This window comes from Parus major, chromosome 2 (assembly GCF_001522545.3).
Source record: "Parus major isolate Abel chromosome 2, Parus_major1.1, whole genome shotgun sequence".
NCBI lineage: Eukaryota > Metazoa > Chordata > Aves > Passeriformes > Paridae > Parus > Parus major.
The window spans coordinates 40,881,595-40,907,975 of record NC_031769.1 but is presented as its reverse complement, the minus strand read 5'-3'; the positions used below and the strand labels follow the sequence as shown (position 1 = coordinate 40,907,975).

Below are 26,381 nucleotides of genomic sequence, written 5' to 3'. Positions count from 1 at the left end.
TGTAGGACTTTCACATGTGTGAATTTTATGTGAAGACATACACCAAGCTGTGTGTTGATGTTAAAGCTTTGTACTAAATGTTTAAGTTGGTAGTGGGGGAAATCTTGATGTTTTTTGACCTATGCCAAGTTTTACTTTGCAGCTTTGAAAAAGTCAGGCTTTGCATTTTATTTCAATTTTTTTTTGTCCTCTCGTTTTTTCTGGAAGTATGTACATGGGAAGGTCCCTGGGTAAGGTCTAATGTGAATCCTAGTAAAAAGAATGCTGTAACTCCAGATACTTGGCATAGTGTTGAGGTTCTGTGGGATTGTGCAATAAGGGTGCTTGAAAAATAATGGATTCAGCTCCTTGAACAGAACATCATGCTTAGACAGTGTGAAGTATGTACAAAGAACATTTAAAAATCCTGTTAGCAATTTAAGTGTTTTTGAAAGTATGTGTCTAATTTTGTGTAAAATTACTTCACATAAGTGGGGAGAAATTCTATATATTAGATCATTGCTTTCACTGGCAGTTCTTACCTTGATTTTGGAGTGCAGGAAGATGAGAGCTAGCTTTGTAACAAAGATGACCTTTAAGTCTGCATGAGTAATAAATTAAATATTTGCTTTTAGGAGATGAAAATGATTTCATATTCACCTAAGGTATGGAGCTTAGTATGCTAAGCTGTGCTAACTTCAGTCTTTCTGGCCTGGTAATGCTGGTGCCTTATTGGGGAAGACCTGATAACCATGGACTGCAGCTACAATAGCACTGCTCAAGTCTGTGTTGCTGTGCCTTTGCTAGTCAGGTATAAAACTAGTTACCTAAAATTATGTCCATTTTTCTTTCTAGATATGTTTTAGTATAAAAAGTTACTTTGTGATGTTTTCTTTGTGGCAGATTGTGGTTGATTCTTTTAACTAGAGTCTTCCTGCATTTCAAAACTAGTGCAGTGAATTCACTCTAGACAGATTTCTTAGCTGGTCTGACGAGGGCATTTCATCTCTCATAGACACTGAAGAAAGTGTTTATACTGTTTCAGTTTTGAAGTGTCCTGTATTCTGTTCATTTGAGGAAATAATACAGTGGTACATTGAGTGGTAATTTTGGAAAGGAAGGAAGAGAACACAGAGGAGTGGCCTTTGTTAATTACAGCTCTCCAGTTTTTCCTGGACTTGAATTTAAAATATCTTCCTTCAACCCCCCACTATACATACAGAATTAGTAAAGGCTGATCCTATTGATCATTTTCTATCAAGTGCATCATAATATATACAAGATAAGTAGTCTTTAACTACAGGTGGATACTAATCAGAAAATGAGATGTGTTACTGAAGAGATTACATCCTCATAACTGCATCTGTACTTTATATGGATTGTATATATTACACTTCCATTTGTCTGCAAACTCACTGTCAGAAAATTTTCACTTTAATTATCTGGGTGTGAAAAGCAGAAGAATGGCTCCACTCTAAAACAGGTAATGTAGAACTGCTTGGAAAAGACTCAAACCAAAACCGGCTGTTTCTCGGAAAGCAATTGATACTTCTCGGCTTGAAGAAAAGACAACAGAAAACCTCTGTGTCAGTTTTGTGTCTGTTGAAGTGAATACAAATTGAATGAGGCCTTAATCCTTAATTCAGTAGTTGATATTTATTTGGTATAGAACATGGTGGTGTAAGTTATACTATAGCTACTACTATTTAACTGTGCTTAGACACACTTTTTGAATTGAGAAATGTTGTAATACAGATTTGTGTTACAGGTACATTTAACAGCTCAGTTGCAGCTGAGCTTGTTGATACCAAAAGGGTTGCTCCCAGCTGGATTTTAACAGAAGCCATTATGATTTGTTTAGAGGCATTGAATCTGTAGCAGTATAAACCAGTTTCAAACCTAACATGAGGTGTAAAAGGGGCAGCTGCAGGTGTTACCTCTGCACTTTCCTCTGAATTGGTGTTGGCCCCTGTTCTAGAACCCCATGATCCTTGAACAGTGTGAAAATACCAGTGTGAATACACAGAAATGTTCTTCTGGCTGTACAGCAGTGTTTGTGTGGTTGCCTGCCCTTCATCTCCTTAGAATGAAAAACAGAATTGAGAGCATGCAGAACAGATGCAGTTATTTGCTGCCTTCTGTGGCAGTTTGTTTGGAAGCTGTTTGTCTTCTCTATAGACATCTCTTGTATCTGCTCGTTCTGTCTCAAGTTAGTCCCTCTAAGATCAATAGAAACATGTCTCCTAGGGGAGTACATGGGATGCTTAAATCTCTGACAGTGTCAGTCTAGTACTTCCTGAGTATTAAATGAACATGTGCTTATAAAAATTATTCACCAAGTAACATTAACTGTCTCACTTTGGGGATGAGGAGATGGAAATTATTCTAATACTATAAACCAGTTGTTATCATTACATAAACATGAGCTGAATACTTCTCTGATCTCTGAACCTTCACCTTGTGTTTGCAATATGTTTGAGGTCACTAAGAGTGCATGTAAGTAGCATCTTCCTAAACTACACTTTGTTCTGTGCCTTTGATTTTGTATTCATGTGAAGGTTGAGTCATCCTGGGTTCCAGATACCCAGGCAGGGAGAATTAAGGTTGCTATGGGAATCGCAGAGCAAATGTTCTATTGAAATTACACTGTTTGTCCATATGGGTTATGTCAAGAATGAACCTGGCTCATTATTTCTGATATTTCCTTCTACCAGCCCCCCCTTCAAACCTGAAAAATATGAGTTATACAAACATGGCTTCTTTTCATGTTTTTTTCAGCCTGTGATTTAGCAGTAATTGAACATGTGCAAAGACGATAATTTTCCATCATTTAATAAATGGCAATTTATAAATTAGGGATAATACAGTATGTATGATAACTACATTCAGAGATTGGCACAGCATTCATTTTCTTAAGCAATTGCAGAGAAGCCAAGATTATTCTTTACAGTTATTAAAACATTTAATTACATTTCAAGTAAATGGTAGGCTCCCAAGGGATCCTGAGAGAAGTTATATTTGAAGGGAATTCAGTCTCCTGTTTGTTTGCCTTCAAAACTGCCACTTAATTCTGCTTCATGTACAAAATTCAACTGTTTTGTTTTATGTGCACGTATAAAACGGCATAGCATGTCATATATATACCTGCATTTTTTGAAAACTACAGGGTTGTTTTCTTTCACAATTATAGCACAAATACTGCAGTAGTTTAAAATCAGAGTTCTCAGTTTGCAAATGAAGCTTTAAAGAAACCATACTTCAGTAAATCTTTTTGGATGAGGGAATAGCATCTCATGGTCTTGTTTTCAGTGCAGGTTTCTGTGTGGCTAGCTGGTGCAGTGATTTTCACAGCAAACCCTGAACAAGGGTGACAAAGAGCACCTTCTGCAACTCTGTAAAGCAAATTGCTGCTTCCAAGATACATGGGCCATTTTCTTAACCCACACTTATATGCTATTTTTATTAAATTAAGTATAAGGTATTTTTGAATGTTCTCAGTGGTAATACATGACAATGTAATATTAGGTGGCTAGCCAAGTTTCAGATACTAAGTAGAGAAAGTACTTACATAAATGCCCTCAAGAAGAAAGTAACCATAGAAATGGTTCATATATTTTAAGCATAGCATTAAGTTTACAGTATTATACACTTTTAATGAGGGCTTACTATCATCTTCAGCTCCTTGTGTAACACCTTAAGTACCGAATGCTACTCTAAGACACACAGGAAACATTTTGAGTTTACAACAAATGTGAATAGTAAGCACTGCAGCTCTTCGTTATTTAACAAAAACCTGATTTCTTACAGCTTTTGCTACATGTTCTTACTGTAATGCTTGTCTTGCAGGTGTTGAATGCTTTGGAAACTGTGCTGCATAGGTGCTGTTCAGCAGCTACTGCTTACCTGTTTCTTGGTTGTGATTCTGATTTCTGACAGTATGCTTTTAAAAAATCACTAATTAAGATGATGGCTAGCATCCGACAAACAAGCCTGAACTACATCTGCCCAAATCTGATATATGCTTTAAAGAAGAATTTTTTTATAGGTACTAGATGTATACCTGTCATTGATGAATTATTTTTAATTTTCATTATGGTTCATGCATTTCTCCCTTCTCTGTAACTTTCTAGGAAGCACAGTCATATGTTCTTACACATACTTAGTGTATTTTTGTGGTGTTACCTCCTGTGTTTTCAGATTACTGCTTACAGTTTTTCTCCAAGAGCCCAAATTATCCAATTGCAGTCTTATTGATAGGTCTAGGCTGACAGACACAAACCAGATGGATTTGTGGAAAAGTTGCTGTATAAATGTGCTTCAACCATATTCCAGTGTGTCACAAAATGGCTACTCAAAATTATGGTAGTGTAGGTTGAGGCTATTCAGAATTATGGTAGTGTATGTTGAATCACTTTAGTGTGGTAAAGTTAATTATGTCAACTTAAACCAGCTGACAGTCAGCTTTTTTACATGGGGAGAAGTCAAATGGATGAATTTGGAATGCTTTGTCACAACCTATAGAGGTATGCTTTATGGAATTCCAACTCAGGAATGGTAAGATTAGATAGCCTTGATACTGACAGCTCACTGACATCTCAGAAAACATGAGGTGAATTGACTGCAAGATGGGGAAATAATATATACACACACACTTCGGAGTTTTTTAAATGACAGAAGCAAAATTCAGTTTTACGCTTGGACACTACAAGTTATGTGGCTAATTGGGAGGAGGGGTGAAAGGATCTATAAGAAGTCTTGGGAAAGGGAAGAAGCTCTGGGACTTTACATTAGAAATTTGCATATTGTATGGGATATTGGAATTCTCTGAGTGGTAGTATGTATGTTTGTATATTCCCAGGTAGAATGGAATAATAATACTACTACTAATAAAATTTTTAAAAGATACAAAGTTACTTTTTCCAGCACCACATGTTCTCACAGAAGCTTCATACATCCTTGAAGCTACTCAAGTTGAAATGTGTAATTTATGTTCAATATGGCATTTTCTCGTCTGAAGACTGATTTCACTCAAAGTCCAAAAGTATGGACATACCTTTTATCAGTTGTCTCCTGTGTTGCAGTAAGCTGATAGAATTTTCTTGCTGATGTTGCCCTAATGGCTAGCAGTAACATTTTAGGAGCTCTTTGGAATGCTTGAAATTCACAAATGAGCCTAAATTCCTGATAATCAAAATATGCTTTCCAGATCAGGGCTATAGCTGTCAACTTCAGCAAAATGATCCTTCTGAAGTGTAAGAAAAAACTGCTACTCAGAAGAGCCCACAGAATAACATCTGCTCATGAGTAACGTTTAATGACTAAAAATAATGACTTTGCGAGGTAATTTTTATAGTAAAATTGCATAAGAATAATTTCCCACAAAGTTCTTTTTATAAACTGCTCTTAGTGCTGTATTCTGTGGTTTAAAATAGAACATTGTGCTCCCTGCTTGGCTAGATGGCAGCCAGCTGCCAACCAAGATTTACTTGAATTTGTGGACTCCTTCCTTTTGCTTCTCTAATTTTTTGGTTCTGGATCACTGAAAGCTACTTGAGGTGGGGGAAACAACCTTGGGAGCTTTTCTTTCTCAATCAAATCTCTTGTGATTTTTTTTTTCCTCAAGATCCCGTCTCTGTTTCCACTGAGTTCTGTTTGACAGTAAATGCAAAATCTCAATAGATGGCTATTAGTAGGATATGGTTAATAGAAATACTCAGGAGAAGGGACCAGAATGAGGGAACCCAGCACGTACTAGTTGTTTTTGTACAAAATGTCGTGTTTACCAGATACATGGAGTATTCACAGGGAGTTCTAACACAACAGGCAAAAGAGGAAACCTGTCATGTCCCCTGCAAGAGGCCCTGATTCCCCAACACCTCCCTCCAGTGGCAAAATGACTAGTTTGATACTGATCATTTTGCAGAAAAATAGCTTACTCATTCTGATTTGTGGGAAAATGCAGTGCTCATTCATACAATTTGTCTGAATCACATACTTTTCACTTGTGTATTTCTTATGGCAGCCAGCTCTTTGTAAAAAGATTTTACTTCTCACCCAAGGATATGTGGTGTGGCTCTATGAAACACTCTTAGACAGCTGTCACTATCAGAAGAATTTTATTTTTCTATACTGTTTAGTACTTTGGTTTGTTTGTAAATCTTCTTCCACAGGGAAAACAGCATGAAGTTGATGTCTCTTTGTGAGGGAGAAGTGTTCTTCAGATTTAGGCAGCAAGAAGGTATTCTCAGTTAAAAGATTTTGGGAGAATGACAGGAAAAGCTTCTTTCCCCTCCCATTTTTTCCCCCTCCTGTATAATAGGAAGCCACTCATGGAAAGCTGAATATATATCAGAGTATTGATTAAGACTAAAAGCATCCTCTAGTTTAGAAAACCCAAGATTGTCTGTGTGCTTAAATATTCTCTGGCAAAATCTGAACTTTTTGTCCTAGTCTTGTCTGCATGGACACAAGGTCTGTTCCTCACCCCTGCTCCCAGTTGCCTTTCTGTCATTCAGTATCTCATTTCTCAGGTGAAGAGGACAAATTGAGAACAGAAAGTTTGCATTTAACCTTATGTCTGGGGTTGTTATGTGTGGTAAGGAGGTGGCAAAGGAAAGCATTTGATTTGTTTTGCCCTGATATTGGTGGGCTGTTTTGCTGAGATTTCTGGAGGCATTCTCAGGGATCCTGCCAGAACTGCTTCGATCCTCTTTACTATCCATTTGTGTTGCAAGGGCTGTGGAGCTCTCTCTGCTGACTCTCTGCTTCCCAGATGAAAAAAGCAGACTTCTTTAGAAACTCAGAACACTCAGATTGTCTTTGGGAGTGTTTTGCATCCAAATAAAATGTTTACGCAAAGTCCCAGAGAACACTGACAATCACAGATATCATATAATTTTTGGTGTTTGGAGATAGATCTGTTAAATTTATCCTGTCTTTCATTCTTCTGAACAGGATGATGCTTTTTGTAAAACAGGTAGTTAAGTTAGGTCAGCTCACTTTTTTGCTGAGCTTCTGCCTATTTTAAAGGGAGGCATAAACAGGAGCTGCAACCAACTGAGAATTTCTTGGGAGGTTAGATTAGCTTTCCTCCTCTGCCACTGTGTGGAGTGTTTAAGGCTTCCAGACCATTCAGCTGAAAAAGACCTGTGTCTCCCTTTTCCTCTCTCCCACAAATCGGGTAACTTTATTGACTGAAGCAACAGTATTCAGACCTACAAAATATGAAGTCTTACTATTGTAGCTGTGCAACTAATAACAAGAGAGCTTGCAGGCATGATTGATAAGCTACTGGATAGTAGGCCAAAGAGAAGTCTGTAGTTCATCAAATGATTAATGAATGTTGTCTGTGAAAAACAGAATTGTATTATATTGAGAAGATAGGCAGTAAGTGTCCAAGTTTCAAAGTCCAGTTTGAGGATACAAAATAGGAATCAAAGGCTTAAAAAAAGGAGCATAGTTTCATGTTTAGTATATGAAAAATTTAACTAGACAATTAAAATTTTCATGACAGAAATAGGTAAATAGGTGCTGTTCTCTGGAGGGTAAACCCTGTGCTGGTGTTTGTGGAGAGTTCATAGCCCCAGGATGATGACCAGTGGGACAGCAGCAGATTGGTAAGAGTAGCAGAGAACAGGAAACAATTGTGCCAGCCTGCCTCCTCCACTCCCTGGTTTTCTGGTTGTCTTAGACATGGCTTTTAGACCCAGTCCTGATGACATTTGATGTTTGCTCTGTAAGGTTTTCCTCAAGGAACCACCCCATGGAGCCCATGGTGAGAAGGCTGAGCACAAAAAGCCAAAACAAAACCCCAAAGGAAATAATGTTTTGTTTGCTGAGACAATGAAGATATGTAGCAACTGCCTTTTCAGATTTTCCTGTAACAGAGATTGTGGGTTCCTGGTTAGGGAAAAGACAACAATATCATAGATGGGGGTGGAGAAATCTTGTTTTTCATTCTCCTCTGATGGAAAAAAAATTGTGAAAGCAGAGGCAAGGACTGAAGAGAGAAGAAATGTGCCCAGGTGATTAGCTTCCATCCTGATTGTCAGAGGTATAGTTCTGTTTGTTCCGTCACTTTTTGTGTCTCTGTCTGCAAATTACATGCCAAATGAAAATTAACTTGCTCCTTTGAAGCTTTGTTGATAGGATGTATGTGTCTGAGCCTTAATAACTATTATATAACAAGTCATTCCAATTTTAATGTTCATTGTTTGCTTCATTAAAATAATTAAGGTCAAGCTGGCTGCTATCCTGAGGTGGTGATAATGGAGAATTTTGTGCTTTTTCCTGGTAATGGGAGGGAAGCAGTAAACGGGAAAGGACAGCTGATACGGATGTCATTATCTGGTTCCATCTTTCCAAGATGCTCTAAAAGTATCTTACTGTTCTAGGATCCTTCCTTAAACCATTTTTTGTCATTAGCATAGTAATGTTCACAGAGGCTGCTGTGGGTCTTACTCCAGGTTGAAGCTTTGTGGGTAGAACTCCTTCCCGTTTACAGTTTAAGGAGGTTCTTTTTGGTCTGATGGTCAGGTTTTATTGCAAGCAAAGTGTACAGATATGTTACTGGTGGTCATCTATCTGGTCTTGTACGTGCTTTTACACTGGACTAAAAGCTGAAGTGCAAAATCATCTTGATAAGAGATTTCTGTTAGCTATTGGAGTACTTGAAGCAGCAACCTCTGTTCTTAGTTACATATTCAGCTGTAATTTTGTCTTCCTGGATTGCATGCTATAGATGAAATCCCATTGAAAGATCTGTTACATGACTTTACTGAAGAGTGAAGTCTGTAAATCCTTGTCAGAAAATTTTTGTCAAGTAGTAAGATGAACATAGCAATTAACCTTGAGTAGTCTGAGAATGCTATTCAGTAGTTAAGTCAAGGCAAAAGTTCAGTTGCTCTGTAGTGTTTGTGCCTAACTCAAAATAACAGTGCATTAAATTTGAAAAATAAATTAATAAATTCACTTTTACTGCATTTGTACAAGTTACCTTCATTTACTAGACATCTCAGTTGATGAGATATACTTTCTGAGCTGATGTTTAATGGTACTTACGGTAGTCTCCGTGCATGTGTGTTGACGCTCTTTCATTTTCAGAATAAATAATGGAAAGTGGGCAAGTTTAATGGAAATGGTGTTGGATTTGTGAATGTGAACTGAATTGGTAGCCAGTGTGTCCATTTAGTGACTGATGTGATTGCTTTAGTGACACTGGAGTTCCAGGTATTAGAATCTTACATTTTGATATATTCTTGATAGATATATGTGTGTATATATATATATATATATATATCTATATATATATATATATATATGTATATATATATATATATGTGTGTATATATATATATATATATATATATATATATACATATTCTACTACTTACACTGGCTGTTTTAACTTTCAATTTTTGCAATATGACAGTTTGTGGTGTTGATGAAATTCAGGTCAAGATTGCAAGAGGAGCTCAAGGTCAGAATTGATGAATGCATTAGCAGCGTGTTCATGTGGCAACACAATATATCACATTTACAGTGACTTAGAAGGTTTTTATTTCTTTTGTGTGGACTCTTCTGTTCTTAATTTGCTTTTGCTTTTAAGAAAAGAGGTATTTTCTATGAAATGAAAGAAAAAAATCCAAACTCCTGTGAAATATGAATGTTTAACAATGGTTAAATATCCTGACTCATGTATCACTTGTGACTTACTCTAGAGTAGTTTGAAAAGCTGGTCTCACCTCCTGTCCTTTCCCAGTGTTTTCTGAAAAGTTATTTTTCTGGTACTATTTTCTAAAAGGCAAAAAAACTGTATTTCCAGAAAGTGTATGTGTGCATGTGTCAGAGACTCTGTTCTCTTATTAGAAAAACCCACCACAAATGATGCGCCAACCACAATCAAATCCTGCCAAAAAGAGAGTGCAGCAGCAAACTGGCTATTTCCCAGTCTTTAAAAGCAGTAAACTTCACAAGGACAGCTTGACTTTAAGGAAGTGATGCATCTTGCATTTCTATTACTGTTTGTCTAAAGATTTTTCCACACAATTGTTTATTTTTACAGATGCTCTATTTTTCATATAAGTACTTTTTATTGTGTTGTTTATTTTCCCATGTTTTAATAACTGTTTTCAACTTGAATGCAGTCAGTAATGGAAAGGATTTAAAAATAAAAATCCCTGCATTAAATCTTTCAGAGAAATTGCCTACAGATAAGTTGTCAGACCACGTGCTGCTGGTGATGGTGCACAAAGATTACTATGGTAAAGAAAGAGAGTTATTAACTAATTGAGCAGAATGCTTCTTTCATGAATGATTTCTACCCATGTCACAGAGGAGCTTGATGATACAGAATTTCTGTGGGCTTTCAGTGCTAAAAATTTCTTTTTTTCTCTGGAGTGTTTTGGATTTTACTTCGTGCATGGGTAGGCATATCTTAATACTGACTATAAAAGGATTCAATTATATTATCAACACTATTTAAAGTACATTTATAGAACATTTAAACTAAATTTGAACTAAAATTGAAATTGCTCATATGTGTATTGGACTGTGGCTGGCATGGTCTGAAGAATCTCATGTTTTATATTCTATAAGGAAGGTAGGATGATCTGAAGTGTTTAAATCATTATGCAGAAAGACAGGATTGGTGATGCTACTCATTTTCTTGTCCAGCTCCACATGGCCTCTGTGACAAAGGGAGAGTGTCTGCTTGCCCTGTGAGGTAATATGGCTGATGTCATTCTTCCTTTGCTTTGACCTGAAGTCTCTGTCTTGGGAGGTGCCCCGCTGCCAGCTGTGGATTGAGAAGTTTTACAGATGGCATAAAGCTGGTGTTTGCTTTAGGTTATTGTGATGCACTGTGTTAATTGGGAAAAATCTTGTAGGATCAATAATTCTAGAAAGAAAGATGCTCTGATGATACACGTCTGTCCTAGACAAACAGACTTAAGCCTGTTAGTCTTGGAGTCCGCATAACAAAAACATTTTAAATAAAATCATGTCAAAAGCAATCATATGCTCTTAAATTCAGGTGTGGCTATTCAGTTTTCTTCCTTTGAAGTTTCTTTTTATTTTTGTGGTCGGATGAGAGGAAAAATCTGAATAGAGATTATTTATTATTATACTTAATAATTTGGAATCTCTCCCTTTATTATTCTAGTTTCAGAAGCAAATTGAAGCCTTAAATCAACACTGATATTCAGATTTTTTAAGATCTTTTCTCTGTGTGGGAAAGATTAATGTATTTTCTAGTATATTAACAAAATGTCGAATTCCTGTATCTTTTCTTTTAGCATGGAAAATACACTTCAATTCTTCATTTTTACTTCCTAAATTAATTTTTAATAACTAATTTTAGCTTATTTACTGCATGAAAGAATCTTATCTTTCATCTTATTATATCTGAAATAAATTTCTTTGCAAACCTAGGTTATCTCATGGCTTTTTCTGCTTATCTTCCACATACTGTGGAAATAACCCTGAGAATTAGTAATTTCTTCTTGCCATCTGTATTCTTGTCACATAAGTGTTTGGTCTCTTGCATCCTGATTGGCTATGTGCTATGTCACAGCAGGCAAGAGCACAGTTCTCAGTTCCAGCTGAGAAGGAGTAGGTAGCAGTTGCTGTGGTTGGGGTAAGTAGGGAAGGCAATCACACAGGATGTTAACTTCCTTCTGAGAGGAGGAAGCAGGCAGCAACAAGAGCTGTGGATTGTCTGTTTTGGAGCAAGTGGTAGGGCGGGGATGACCTAGTGAGGAAAATCATCACAGATGTTTGCTGTTGCATTCTGCCATTCATGAGATGGTCACTGGATGGCAGGTTTCTTTGAGTGTAGTGTTCTTCAGGAGAATTGTATTGGCTTTGTGTGGCAAGGCTTTGGTATGAGAAGGGCCACAGGCATGGCTTCTATGAGAAGCTGCCAGAAGCTTCACCATGTGTGACAGAGCCAAGGCCAGCTGGCTCCAAGGTGGACAAACAGTTGGCCAAGCCCATCGGCCACAATGGTTGAGCCTCTGGGATAACATTTAAGAAGGGGGAAAAAACTGCTGCTCAACAGCAGCCAGAGAAGAGAGGAGTAAGAATATGTGAGAGAAGCAACTGTGGACACCAAAGCCAGTGATGAAGGAGGGGGAAGGCGGTGTTCCAGGTACTGGAGCAGGGATTTCCCTGCAAACTATGGTGCAGCCCATGGTAAAGCAGGATGGCCTTCTACAGCCCGTGGAGTTCCATGGTGAGCAGAGATCCACCTGCATCCTGTGGAGGACCCTGCCAGAGCAGATGGATGCCTGAAAGAGGCTGTGACCCTGTGGGAAGCTCAGGGTGAATGAAACATTTGCTGACAGGACTTGTGACCCTGTGAAAGACCTGTGCTGGAGCAGTTTGTGCAGTTCTGTTTCCCGTGCTAGACCAGGGAAAGAGAGCAAGGAGGATGGAGTGACAATGTGTCATGAACAGGCTGTAACTCCCCCTCTGCTGCTCTGGGGATGGAGGTAGTGAAACTGAGAATGAAGTTAAGCCTGGGAAAAGGGAGGGGTGGGGGGGAAAGTAAGATTTGGTTTTATTTTCTTGTTACCTTACTCTGATTGGTACGAATTACACTGATTTCTGTGAGTTGAGTCTGTTTTACCTGTGATGGCAATTGGGTGATCTCCCTGTCCTTATCCTGACCCCCAGACTTTCTGTTGTTCAGCCAAGGAGGGGAAGTGGTGGGCACTGGGTAACCAGCCAAAGTCAACCCACTACAAGAACACAGACAATACCTAAGAGTTTCTGACAGGCTAAAAGGTCTGAATCTCCTTCATGCTTCAGGAGCAGCTGTTAATAGGGAGCACAGGTCATCTGCTTGTTCTCCTGCATCAGGCAGAAGATGGAGAAAGAAGCAAACCATGCATTTGAGCTGGTGTCTCCATTGGATGAGGCTGCTTCTTCCTGAACATATTGCAATTAAGAATATGCAAGCCTAATAATGCCTAATATTTGCACACATATAATTCCTTTTAATACATGTAGTCCTCCTGATGGTTCTTTCAGGTTTTTTACTGTACATCTATCATAAAGTTGTATTCTTGAAATTTCAGTGCATTTCTGAGAATGTGCAGCTGTTTTGTAATAGTATGAGAAGAATAGTAGAAGAAAAGTAGGTAAAGAGGAGGTGTCAAATCCAAAACAAGAGTGGAAAGAGAAATGGATTAATATTTGTTGAGGAGACAGGGGCAAATAGCTTTTGTTGTTGTTACAGATAGAGAGACACTACTTTGAACTGTCTGTATTTGCAAATGGGAAGGATGGAGAATTGTAAGGTGCTACAATAACCCCAAGTAAGAGCAAAGTCATTCAAAATTAGGCAAGTTATTTCACTTTGGAAAAGTTAAAAGCTTCCCTTTCTCAAAGCCAAAGCTTTTCATTCTGGTTTTGAAACAAGCTTAGAGTTGCTAGTAAATCAAGCATTTTGCCTCTCCTCTCCTGGGACAAAGCAAAAAACAGACCCACCAGTAAGACAGAGGATGATGCTGTAACTGCATGACTTAGTGGCTCTCCTGTTAAGGGTTAGTGTGTTTAATGAGTTTCATTTGGTATGGTTTGATGTTTTTGTGGTAGCTTCTCCTTGATTTACTCTCTGTAGAACAACTACACTTCAGCTCTTCTGAAACCTTTTGTCAAAATCTTTAAAAAAAATTGGCAAATGTAAAAAAAGTTCAGTTATTTCAATAATATGTGTAATTTCCTTATCCTTTTTGCCATAGAGTTGATCTGTCACTTTAGAATAGAGGGGGTTCTTAATCTTTGTTCTGGACATTCAGCACCTTAAACAGTGTGGTTTTGATCAGTGCTTGAGCAGTAAATGTTCAGCAAGTTCTAATACTTTAAAACCTATACAGATGTTGCAGTTCCAGATGTCTTCTGCTGTGTCAGGTCTGTAGACCAGCTGCTGGTATCACAGCTGTAGCATGAAACTAGGTAGCAGGGAAAAGGTGAATCAAAAGGCTGCTTTAAAGCTATCTTAGGGCAGCTAGAAAACACTTAAGACTTGGACCAACACCTAGTTTTGGATGAAGATAGAATAAATAATTGATTTTATTGAAGTTTGTCCTCATCTAAGAAGAACACAGCTGACAAAAGCCTGTGAAGTTTTAGTCTGGGTGATAGCTGCAAACGTTCAGTTAATTTTCCAAATGTTTTCTTAACTCCGGACAAATTTATCCTATGCTCCTGTCTTACCTGCAGAAAAATATAGTCCTTTATCAAGGGAGAGGGGAAAATGGAAATGTTTGACATTTTCAAAGTTTTGCTTTTGGTTTTATTTTTATTTTTTAGGGAAGAAAATCTTAGATTTGTAAGCTATTTCCACCAAAAAAAAAAAAAAAGTAGGAAAACTAGTCACTTGGAAATTAAAATAGAACATTTCTGTCACTTTGAAGTATGAGAAAGTCAGGTTTTCAATTTCACACTCTTATGCAGAATGGGAAAAGGAGAGAAGCAGTTTCCCATACAATTATATTGTTTAGTCTTCCAGGGAGATGGTCATCTTTTTTCTCCTGTGTGTTCCCTCTGTTTGCCTCCTTGTGCTCTTACCATGAAGGAGGAATACTAGCATAGGTGTGTGTCTATGGTATTTTTGTTTTATCTTTGAAGCCTTGTCCATCTGTGGAGCTGAGGTTCATGCTGTGTGACTTGTGAAAGTAGAGCATTGCCTGGGATTGATTCTGTGGGTCCCTAAAGCTGCATATGGAGGGGTCTGTGTCACCTTCTGACAGGTCTCGTTTTCTGCCAAAGGGAATTTTCTGTAGCTTTTACTGAAGCTTTGGCCTCTGTTTTAAGTGTTGATTATTAAAATGTCATGTTAACCTTCAGCAAGGCATTTGGCTAAATTTATGAACTGCAACAACAGTTTCTTGTGTAATTCTAGTCTTTTTTTGCAAGAGTGGTTATTTGCATATCTGAGCTCAGTTTCCATTTTAGCTTTTCAGTTCACTCAACATATATTTTTTAATCAGTCAATATACAGTAGCATAGGAAGGCTGCAGGAAGCACACAGTACTTGAAAATATAATAATGATAATAAAAAAAATCATGAAGTTCATAATGCATTTTTATAGTATGGTAGTGTGGACAAATGGAGCTTGAATCTTTGTTTATTATGATGTCTTCAGATAGAGTTTTCTGAAAGCTCTGGAAACCTCAAGTGGTAGACCTGTAAGTTTTTGCATTAAGTTTTTTGCAAGGTAAGTGTAAGAGGCTTGTCATGTACATAGATGATTTCCTATGGGCTGTAAAAATGGAGAGAGAAATTTTGAACATCTCCTTTTTATTTTGGCTTTAGGATTTTGAAAGCTTGCCAATTTGCTTAAAGAGCAGCCTGCTTAAATACTGTTTTTACCTGCTATACAAGCACTCCTTTTGTATTTATCTGGATGGTCCAAATCTAGAAAGAGGTTAACTTTCTGCCTGAGAGCTGGTATTTGTATTGAATATGAAATAAGTACTCTAAGTTGCTTCTTATGCTAATGTCTGTAAACTTAAAAATTACTGCATTTTGTGAAAACATGTCCTTAATGAAGTTTGAGAAGGGAATAATGCCTGTTCTTAAACTGTGATGAGATACTTTATGTAGGAAGGGAGGAGGGACAGTGTAACTTCTTTGGGCGTCTCAGATCACATACAAAGGCAAGAAAATCTAAGCCTAAATTAATAATGGAGAAGGAAGTAGAATTTTCATACTTTTCCTTACAAAGACTTTCAGAGAGTATGAGTCACTAATAAACCTACTGTGAACCTACTATTTTAAGAGACTGTTTTCTCTAACATAGTCTTGACATTTTTACAGGCCTTTGGTAGTCTCAAGCCCTTCGTTTTTGTAGGTGAGTATATGGTATGTTTGGATCAGAACATTAACATCCATTTGTGGTAGTTCTTCACATTTAGTCACTATTTCAATCCATAAGAATTTAACAGTTACCTGGTGGTGTTTTCTATGACAGCAGATGTTTTTGGACCTTTACAGATCATGAGCCAAGCTGAAGGACAACAGAAGAATCTTGTACAAGCCATTGAAGCTCTCCCAAATTCTGGACCCCTTACTGCCTTGGATCAGGACTTGCTACTTTTAAAAGCTACCTCTGCTGCCACCCTGAGCTGCCTTGGAGAATGCCTGAGTCTACTACAGCAAAGCATGCATCAAGTGGGCCAACAGCATAACAGGACACTGTCATCAGGTGAGTACAAGCTCCTTAGGGTATTGTTTCATGTGCCTTGGGGTATTTTATTATGATACAAAGCAGGCAAAATTAACTATTCTCAGAGAGGCAAGTTGGGATGAACAGCTTGTGAGCTTCTGCAGCCTCCAGCACTGTAGTTCTTTGCCTAACAAAGGGTGCAAAATGTATTGAAATCAGAAGAGAGGAGGAGAATAAGAGGTGGTCCTGACTCTTCTCAGAAAAATCCAATCCTGAAGACAGCGATACCAAAAAAACATGGAGAAGAGGTATATATAAACCTACATTTTTGAGGTATTATGTACATATACATAGTTAATGGCAGTGTGGAACTAGCTTGGTGGTTTTGGTTTTCTCCCCCTCCTTTTTTTTTGTTTAATAGATTTCAATCTCAATACAGATTTGTTTGATAAAAATAATGCTATGCAGTTCTATGGTGAAAGTAATTTTTATCCAGTTTTCTGCATGGAACGATGCTGTTGAGGTAGATTTATTTGGATCTGTGGTTTTCTTTGAGTCTGGAAAGAGTTCTCCATGCTTCTAAAAAAAGAAATCTGTGGCAAATTTTATGAGCCTAAAATGCCAGTGTGATACTCCACAGTGGTCTGCAGGCATGAGCCTCTCAGTCCCCATGTGCCTTGGTCTTGTCAGTTCACCCAATTTTGTATCTGTCCATAATATTGGAAGATGGACCCTGAGCTTTCTGGAAGAGTGGTTAGCGTTTTCTCATGCATAGACTGCACTGCCAAGTCTTAAGAACAACAGCAAGTGTTGGTGTAAGAGAAGCAGCAGCAGCAGAGCTCTGGATAGGGAGTGGCTTTTTGTGTTTTCTTTGGGTGCTTTCACAACAGTCCTCCCACAGCTACCCTCACTTGCAGTGGGTTCACTACGGGTCAGGATATGTCCTCAGGCTGCTGAGAGATGGCACAGTGGGACAGCCTCTGAAACATTCCCATAGTGAGGAGTGTAGAAATGTTGAAAGGGTTACTTGGGAAGGAGGAAAATGATGTGAAAGTAGTTCTTGGAAAAAACAATTTTAAACCTTTTGACACCTGCCCTATGGTACGTGCTGACTTTCCCATATCCAGATTCTGCTTGGTTTCATAAAAGAACTTGATTTAAAAATAATTGCTACTTTCTTGTTGAAAATGAAACCCCTCCCTTTACTTATCTAAGTAGTAATGATAAAGTGCATTGAATTAAATTATTTGATAAAGCTTTATTTCAGAAAAGAATGGTTTGAAACAGAGATGAAAAGCATCCTTCAAAGAAAAGTTACTTTCTAGTTTCAAGGTCCCTGAAGGTTGTTTTTCATCTTGATGTGTTCTAAGTGAACTGTCAAGAGATGGATGACTTGAGGTGTACTTGTCCTTGAATCTGTGTCCACATAATCTTCTTTTAAATCAGTGTCTTTGTTTTGACTTGATAATGGTTTTTGAGGATCTGTGGTCAAGAAGAGAAAAAAGCAAGCAAAATATTAGTAATTGCTTAAAGGGAATCCCCCCCTTTATTTTTTTTTAAGAAAAGGGAAGCCATGACTATGAAATAGTGAATTATAAAATCTAATAAATGTTTTTGTTTGTTCTTCCTAAGACTGTAAACTTGCATGTGAATCCTTTCAGGAATCCAAATTCTGTAGCACTGGTTCACACCACCATCTTTGGTGTAACTGTGACAACTTGAATGCAAGCAGTTAATTATTCAGTGTGTGCGTGGGCTTATTCTTTGGTATGGAAGTAAAAAAAAAAAAAAAAGAACTAAGAAGGGAACTAAAAGCTGCTGAAATATTTAGTCTCTTCTCCCTGACTGAAATGATTTTTTTCCCTAGGCCTTATTATGCAACACAGTTGCCTGAAAGAACCTGGCCTACAAGTCTTGATTACTGATTTTCTTACACACTTAATCTTTGCCAGGCATACTTTGATAGACTTAACGTTTCTGCTGAGTCAGTAGAGTTTCAGAGTCATCAAAGCTGCATAAGCTCATACCTATTCAGACTGAAGCCTTTAAGTAATCCCCTAGCAAACTCTAATTCCGAGAAATGATCTAGTTCATTTTGATTGTGTCCTCCAGGTGAATTATTTTAATTTTATACCCAGCAGGTACAACAGAAGATGACCTTTACTGTCACTGTCAGGTGAAAATTATTCTTGTTAGTTTAGAAAGCATGTGCTCCTGTGATAGGGATTCTCAAACAGCTTAGCAGTTGTTAGTAGGCATTGTGGGGCAGAATGCATAGATAAACACAAGATAGGAATTTGATAATTTATTTTTTTGCTTCTAGCCTACAGTTTGTGAAAGCAATCCAGTCCAGCTAGGCAAAGTCTTCTTGTGCTGAGTGTGAGAAATACTCAATTGCTCAGCTTGGGTGACTTGAGTTTGCGTTCCTTCAGCATCCAAAGCTCTCACAGTTATGCCATAAAGAGAGAGAACTGCCTTAAAAGTAGATATATATCTACTTAAACTGCTTTCTCTATACCTTTCCTTCTGTCTTTGGAGCCTGCATGCTCGACTCTTTAAGTTTTGCTGACTTCCCTGGGCGCTGGAGGCCTTGCAGTCTTACTGCCTCTAAAGCAAGGACTTAAAGGTGGCTGTGAGTTTCTGATCTAGTAATTACGGAAAGCTCTCATCAAGTTTATAATTAATTAGTAGATATTTTAAACAGATTTACTGACATTTGTTGTTTTAAACAGAAAAAAAAAAAAAAAAGTGTCTTCTTTATTTTGATGTAAATATTTCTATTGCTTTGTTTTCCAGTAATTAGAATAGAAAGAAAGCAACTTGGCATTCACTTTAGTGGAATCTTGTCCAGAATCTACAATTATGTGGGTCATGACTTAAAATATTTTTATGGCATCCTTTCTAATGGAATAGTTTAAGGATGACGTGATTTTTCCATTTCATGTTTCTCACGAATTGTCAGTCTTAGACCTTAAGCCTACAAGCAGACATGAAGATTAAAATGAAGTCTTCAATCTTGTCTTGAGGGCTAGTCAATAAATTTTTTATTTCCACTCTGAAGCTTCATGGAAGGGTCTTTGAGATTGTCATTTTTGGAAGTACATCAACAAGAACAGACAGAAGCAAAAATCCTGTCTGTGTTTCTACTTTTGAGTAAAAATAATGTCAAATAATGTCAAAAGTAATTTCTAGCTGTCATTATTAAAGGTATGTGCATTGATCACTGGCTAAATTTTTGTAATTTTTTTTCTTTCATTGAAAATAGGCTGGAGAAGGGTATTACTGGCTGAAAGTGTTGGTTACATACAGGATGAGGGATTGCATCTCTACAAGCTTCTTTGGGCTGGGAATTTAGTTATTTTTTTTTGTAGCATGGAGGAAAATGTCAAGGCCTTTCTTTTTGGCTGGGAATGTCACCACTTAGGTACATCTAAAGTGCCTTCTGACAAGCTTGAGTTTATCTAGCATGAAGACAAGGAGTGGACACCTTTGGAAATAAAAATGTGGAGAAGAAACTTTTGTCTTAATTTCTAACTTCAGAAGATCTAGTGTTATTTTTTTCCGGCTCTGTATACAGCCTTTGGCAGAAGAGTATCTCCAGAGCCTGTTGACTGCAACTGTTAACATTCTTCCCTCCCAGACTGGGAACAGAGCAAACTTGAATGTTTGTTTTAATGTAGCTCTGCATATGTTGTGTTTTAGGTCTGTTTTATTTTTTTTTCATTTTAGTGTTTTGGCAGACAGAATCCTCTCTTGTAGTAGCAGCCTGCACAGATCACAATTCGTTCTTTTAATCTGCATTTCAGGTTAGCCATTCCTTTACTGAATAAAGCATCTTCCCAATAGGAGTTCCCTCCTATATTTTTTGTCTCTCCCTTGCCCGCTTTTCCAAACTGTAGAACATTTTGTTTTCCTTAAGAGTTTTAGAAACAAAAACCAAACTCATCCTTACTATGGGTTTTTTGAAGTTCACTTCAGTGTGCAAGTGCTGCTGATTTTGGCTCCCATGGAAACAAATGGATCAGAGATGATTCTGAGCTGGGGATGGGGTATACTTGAGCTTTTTATTCTCTATTGCCTCCTTTTTTGGAGAAAATAAATGGACAGGAAAGGCAAAAACCTAGATGCTTTCAAGTTGTTGACAAATGACAGCTAGGCATTCTCTTGCAGCTGAGATGACAAGAGAGAAAAACGGGCAGGTAAGTCAGTCCTTGTTTGGGCTTAAATGCGTGTGGGCAGGGAAGAGTGAGGAGAGAACACAGAGGAGTACATACTCTTTGTTACTGGTATACTTTACTAAAGTTGGCTTGGTCAGTCAGTTCTCCCTTAATTGCACCATCACCAGTCTTGCTTCTGTCAAGAATAACCAGAACAATTTGCTGTTGTATCTAAAGGCTAATACATTATTCCTTACATGTTCTTCTTTCACTGGAAGATCACGTTGTTTTCTGCTCCCCATACAACATTAGCAAATACAATCTCATGTGAAAAGCAGAGATGCAGCTGCCATTTGCTGTTGCTGGTTCAGTGTGCTGTAGGGATTAAACAAAGTGTCACATTCATCCCCGGTAGGGGAAGGAATCCAGATCTAATATTGGTTTCTCCTCAAGGCCTACCACTGCACTGTTAGGGAATATTTGTTAGAGTACATTTTTAAAATACGTTATCAAAGTGTTATCAATAGATGTTTACGATTGTGCCAGGGAAAAAAAGTAAGGTTTTTTTTTGGGGTTTTTTGGTTTTTTTTTTTGTAGTCTCCCAGGCAAGACAAGAGGATTTAAAATTAGAAAGGCTTTTGTTATGGAATTGAGACAGGTATTAAGCATTTTTCATGCATCAATTATCATGCAAAAGTGAGTTTGAAGATACATCAAATACCCAGAAAATCAAAACCAACAAAAGGAAATTATCAACATTGCTTAACTGAAAAAATCTCCTTTAAACCTTCTCTTTGGAGAGAACTCCCCCCACTCCTGCAGTGTACACCTGTAGAAGGGAAAGATGTTTCTCCTGAGGGAATTTGTGTGGGATACAATCTATTGTGCCCTCTAAAATAGATGTTTGTGAGCTGTAGCATTGCTATATGGAAAGGACAAATAGGTTGTGTCTGGATGCTGTACCTTGCTTAGGTACAAGTGTTCTCATGTGCCTTGGTGTACTTGTCTGCTGCGTGTTCATCACAGTGGAAGCTGGTATTGAGGGGAAGAGGGAAAGAAGCTAATTTTTGGGTATGTTCTATAAGTACTCTTGTTTTGTATATACATATGCTCTGAACTCTCAATTAAGTCAGACTTGGCTTTTCACTCTAGAACTACAGAACCAATGCAGTGCAGGTAGAAGGGATCTGGCTTATTTTACTGGTTGTGTATTTGGTACACCCTTTCTAATTTTTGCATAGTTGACTGCAGAAACAGATGTTTTATTTTAATTAGTGTAGTGCTTTGCGTAGTCGTAAAGCAAGTAGTAAAGTAGTTTTGTAGTTGTCAATACTTTTATATAATTTGTGAATGCCTTTCTGGAGAATTCCTTTAGAGTCCTGAAATGTATCAAAATAGATTAGAATTTACCTTTCTGTCAGCTGTCTTTGGCTGTGACTGAGAACAGAGAAAAAAAATCTGGCTTAAAAAAACCCCCAAACCAATGACAGCAGTTTCTTCCTATTCTTATCTAACACAGAAGATCAACTTTCTCATATTGTGTTTAATTTATATATATATATATATGTAAATTTTTTAAAAGTCTGTATAAGAACACGGAATGAACTAGTGATAGAAATTTTCGTGGCAAAGATGGCAACTCCTTAGAGTGGATCAAATGACATATATATGTCAGCTCAGTCTGTGGAGAGTAAATTCCAGTAAAACAGCTGGATTAGATATGCCACAGACAACAGCGATACCAGTACTATTTTGTGATAAGAGTATTTTGTACTAGTGCAGATAAGAACATTTTGGGTGTGCTGAAAAACTGAAAAAAAAAAAAAAAGCCTGAAAAACTGTCCCAAAAATTTTTGGAAACTGATAATATGAGTAAAGTAGGAGCCATATTGTTACAGCCTTTCACTTTCTACACAGATACTGTATTCTAGTCTTAGTTGATTTTAAGATAATTTCTGATGAGTTCTCTCATCAGAGATTGCTTTTGCCTGAAATGTGAGCTGCTGTATTAGATATATGGCAAGTCCCTTGGGATGATGTGAGAATGCTGACATCTCAGAATGATACTTGTAGATTGAAGATCATAACCGGTTCCCTGATGGCACTTTGAAACTAGGTGTGAATTTTTTTCAACTTGTTCAGGGAGATACTCTTTATTTGTTTAGACTTTTGTGCTGTGTGGCTAAGTGTCTTTCCCTGCATTTTTCTCTTCTGCAAAGTAGTCACATTCCAGATGCGCAGTTTAACAAAACAATTTTTCTCACATGCAGAAGTGTTGAGGAAATGAATGTGCTTTAATATAATTTGGATCTTAACTCTTGGCATCCTGTTGGTGTTGGTTAAGTCATAATGTGTTTCTAAGATCTGTTTAAAATTTGATTAGACTGAGAAGATTTGTTGTTTTGTGAGGGTAGCATTGCCCTTGGTACAGGAGAGAAAACATGCTTGCCTAGTTCTAACAGTTTCTGTGTCTATTAGAGACTCTAAAATGTGCATAGAAATACAAAGGTCTTTTTACAATGTGTTTGCACTGAAGAGAATAACTAGTATAGTATTTTTAAAAATATGTTTGTGATGTTGAAGTAAATGTTCACACTTAAAAATTTCCCCTGAAGTGAGGTACTTCTTCAGTAGGAGCTTTTTATTGTGCTTATTTACATAAACTAGATTAAAAAATAATCAAAAATAACTGTTCACAGTGAAGCCCAAATAGATTGTGCAGAGAGAAAATGGATAGCCCAAGGAAATGATGGGATGACATATTTTTAAAGATTAGCATAAGGAGAAGTCAGTTCAATTTTTTTTTTAGTGCCTCTGTAATAGGAAAATAGCAGCAGTAATCCATTATTCAGTTTTTTTGATGGAGAGAAACAGAAAAATAGATCGAGATCTGTTATTGCAAAATACTGAAGAGTGAGAAATTTGACAGCAGAGCCACAGAAATGTTCTTCCTTTGGCAAGGGGAATTTTGTGTAATTGTATGAAATGCACATTTTAGAAAGGAAAAAAAAGCTGGATTTTTTTCCCCCCTGTTATTTACTCAGATCTTTGAAAATAATTTTATTCTTAAGTATTTGCTTTTGCTTTCCTTATGTTTTCTTCAGCAAAAGATGGCGCCAAAAAAGCACCCTAAGCAAAGTAGATCTGAACTTCTGTCGTGTCTTCATAACTTGGTGCCATTTTAGATGAGAGGAATGCTCTGTAACTGTTTTGTCAGTTTGTGTCAATGGGATTCGTGGCCCATTTTTTAATAATGGAAATGTTAATGTAACACTATGCAGCATGGCCTCTCCAGATCTGACCATTTACTTCACTCAAGAGGCAATCTCTGGTAACCCTGGTGATACGGAGAAGAGAAATTGCATGTTCTTTTATGTACTTTGTGTTGCTCTGCGTCGTCTTAAAAATTTGTCATTGATGAGAGGAGGTCCTCCCTGTGGCACTAATTGTATATTCATATATAAATTATGGTAATGACTGAAGAACTGTGATTTTCTTATCCATATCTCTACATTTTATAGCAGCGTGTAATTAACAGCTGAAATTTTAAGTCCTGTGCTGAGGGCTACTGATTTGACTGTTGAGACTATGTTTTAGAGCAGCTGGGGAGGAAGAACTGTGCATTTGCCTTAGCTGATCATCCTTTCTGTCATGGAATCCTTAAGTACAGACCCATCCAGGAAATCAAGTGCCCCCAGACATAATGTTTTTTTTTTTTCTGATGCCAAGTTCTGTTTGATTCATATTTAATATGTTTCTTTCTAATGAGATCTCTTTTAAATTGGTCTTGGTACCAGTAAAGCATTTTAGTGCTTATCTAGAAAAAAACTTTTAACAGTGTAGACAGAAATAAAATGCAGCTGCTAGGCTTAAAACTTTGATTCCAGGCAGAGGAAATGGAGGGTTTACTTGGATATAGCTTGGGAACTACTATAACCATAACCATGAAAATAGTGGGTAGAGAATTCTTTCTAAATTTCCAAGGTATGCCAGATTATACATAAGGATTATACGGTCTGGTGGTAGGACTAACATTCACTAAAAAAAATCATAGGTAAGTTGGCCTGTAAGGTGCTTATTTTGGTTATTTCGGGTGTTTCTTGCTTCCAAAGGCAGGGGTATCATTTGAGATACTGCATAAGCTAGTTGAGAAATAACAAGATCGTTTTTTGCTAAAGTAAAGCTGCACATGGAAACATAGAGGAGATACATCTCTTTTAGATTGGCAGAATGGTGAGGTGAATGGAGGAAATCTGTAATCTTTCTCTTGTAAATTGATACCTGTTTTTCTGCTTCAGAAGGCATCCTGGGATGGCCTGGGCCCAAGTCACACTCCACAGAGCAGCTGAAGAACGGTGCCCTCAGCTCCTTATCATCTGCTAGTGCCAACATTACATGGGCAATAGTACCATCTGCAGCTCAGGATGCACAGGCACTGCAGCCAAACACTGAGGTAAGCGTGCTTGGTCTCTGTAGGGCATTGGTTAGACGCAGACCGTGTGTGATGGTGGATTCTTTCATTGATAAATTATTGTATTTTGCCTTTATAGTGTACTCTTTGTTTGAAGTTACTTGTGAATATGCTAAGTTTCATGCAAAAGTGCACTCCAGAAACTTGAAACATAAGTTGATGATACTGTTCTGTGCTTTTACTTCTCTGAGCTACTTGGGTCAGCAAACTTTGGCAAGTGTACAGATTCTTTCCTAATCTTAAAAGCAACCAAAAGATTGTCAGTACACATTTCTATCCTCTGATTCAAGGAAAAGTGATTTATTTATTTTGTGGTTTGAGATAGACAGGAGACACTGCTTGCTTGTTACTTGTTCTTCTATGTTGCTTGTTCTTGGGCATCTCTTGAGTACAGCTGAGTGTTCTTTGAGTTGAAAAATTATGTTATTTCGTGATCCCTTTTCCTGTTAAGTGATTATGGGCAGAACTTGTTCACATCATCCTGCATCAACCAGCTGATTTGTGCTTTTGTGGCATTTACTTGGTAAAGGGCAGTTCTGAAGCATCCACTCTTTGAGGAGACTCACAGCTGCGTATCAGACATCTCACACACTGAAAATCTCTCATCATGACAAACGTCTCCAGCTTCTGCTGTCTGCTTCAGTAACCAGACCTGCCCACAAGGAAAACACTTCACTCTGAGACCCTAGAGATTATAGGGCACCTGGAGCACATGAGACCTGCAGAACTGGAACAGAGTTTTCAAAAGAGCTGAAGAAACTAGTGAATGCTCTGGGCAATTGGAATGGCGTAAATTAACTTACAACATGGCCTTTATCAAAATCTGTAATGGCTGGAGACATCAATAAAGCTGTTTTCCCAGTTCTTTTGTAGTATGTTGAATTGAATATAGTTCAAAAAAATTCACAGATAAACCAGTTTTTTTTAAACATGTTCCTTTGGTCCTCTGTCCTTGGAAAATAATTTTGAATTGTTACTCCTAGTGTCCATTTACCAAAATGTTTAAATTACCTGTAATTACTTTTTATTAGGAAGTTGTGTAATTTCTTTTTTTGTATAATCCAAGTGTACTTTCTACAGTGTGTTTTAAGACAAGGCACTATTTGAGATTATTGTTTTGGGAGTTACTACTTGCTGAACTACTGAAATCTGTTTCTTTAGGTTTTTTTAGTTTTGTTGGTATACTTTTTTATTCTTGATCATCCACTAAAGCCAAATGGGATATGGAAACATGAACTTTACAGCAAGAACATAAAGAGCAGCAGCTGATTTTACTCATATTAAGGTATCATTTTGCAGTCGAGTTGAGCCATTTATGACATGTTTTAAATGCCAGTATTTTTTTATTAGTCCAATCCCTTCCTGTTCATTTGCTGATGAGAGACACTGAGTTGTGTTTGTGGCTTTGGGTACTGCTTTGCTTGTGGCATTTACTTGGTGAAGGCCAATAAATCATAGTAAACTGATGATTTATTGAGAAGGGAGTGCCCTTGAAGGGGTGAATAGAACAAGGAACTGTAGCACTGTTTCTAGTAGAGATTCCGCAGTGGTTTGTGAACAGTCTTCCTGAAGTCAGCAGCATGCGCTTGGAGCCCCTGA

At 37.6% G+C, this 26,381-nt stretch overlaps 1 protein-coding gene across 1 annotated transcript in view; it reads left to right on the top strand.

Moving 5' to 3' along the window:
* The window catches only part of OSBPL10 (oxysterol binding protein like 10), a 112,217-nt gene that overhangs the window by 47,201 nt on the left and 38,635 nt on the right, over positions 1 to 26,381 (top strand). The window contains exons 5-6 of the mRNA XM_015617802.1: positions 15,983 to 16,193; positions 24,610 to 24,764. Of these exons, the coding sequence (XP_015473288.1) occupies positions 15,983 to 16,193; positions 24,610 to 24,764 (366 nt within the window). The remainder of the gene's footprint in view (positions 1 to 15,982; positions 16,194 to 24,609; positions 24,765 to 26,381) is intronic.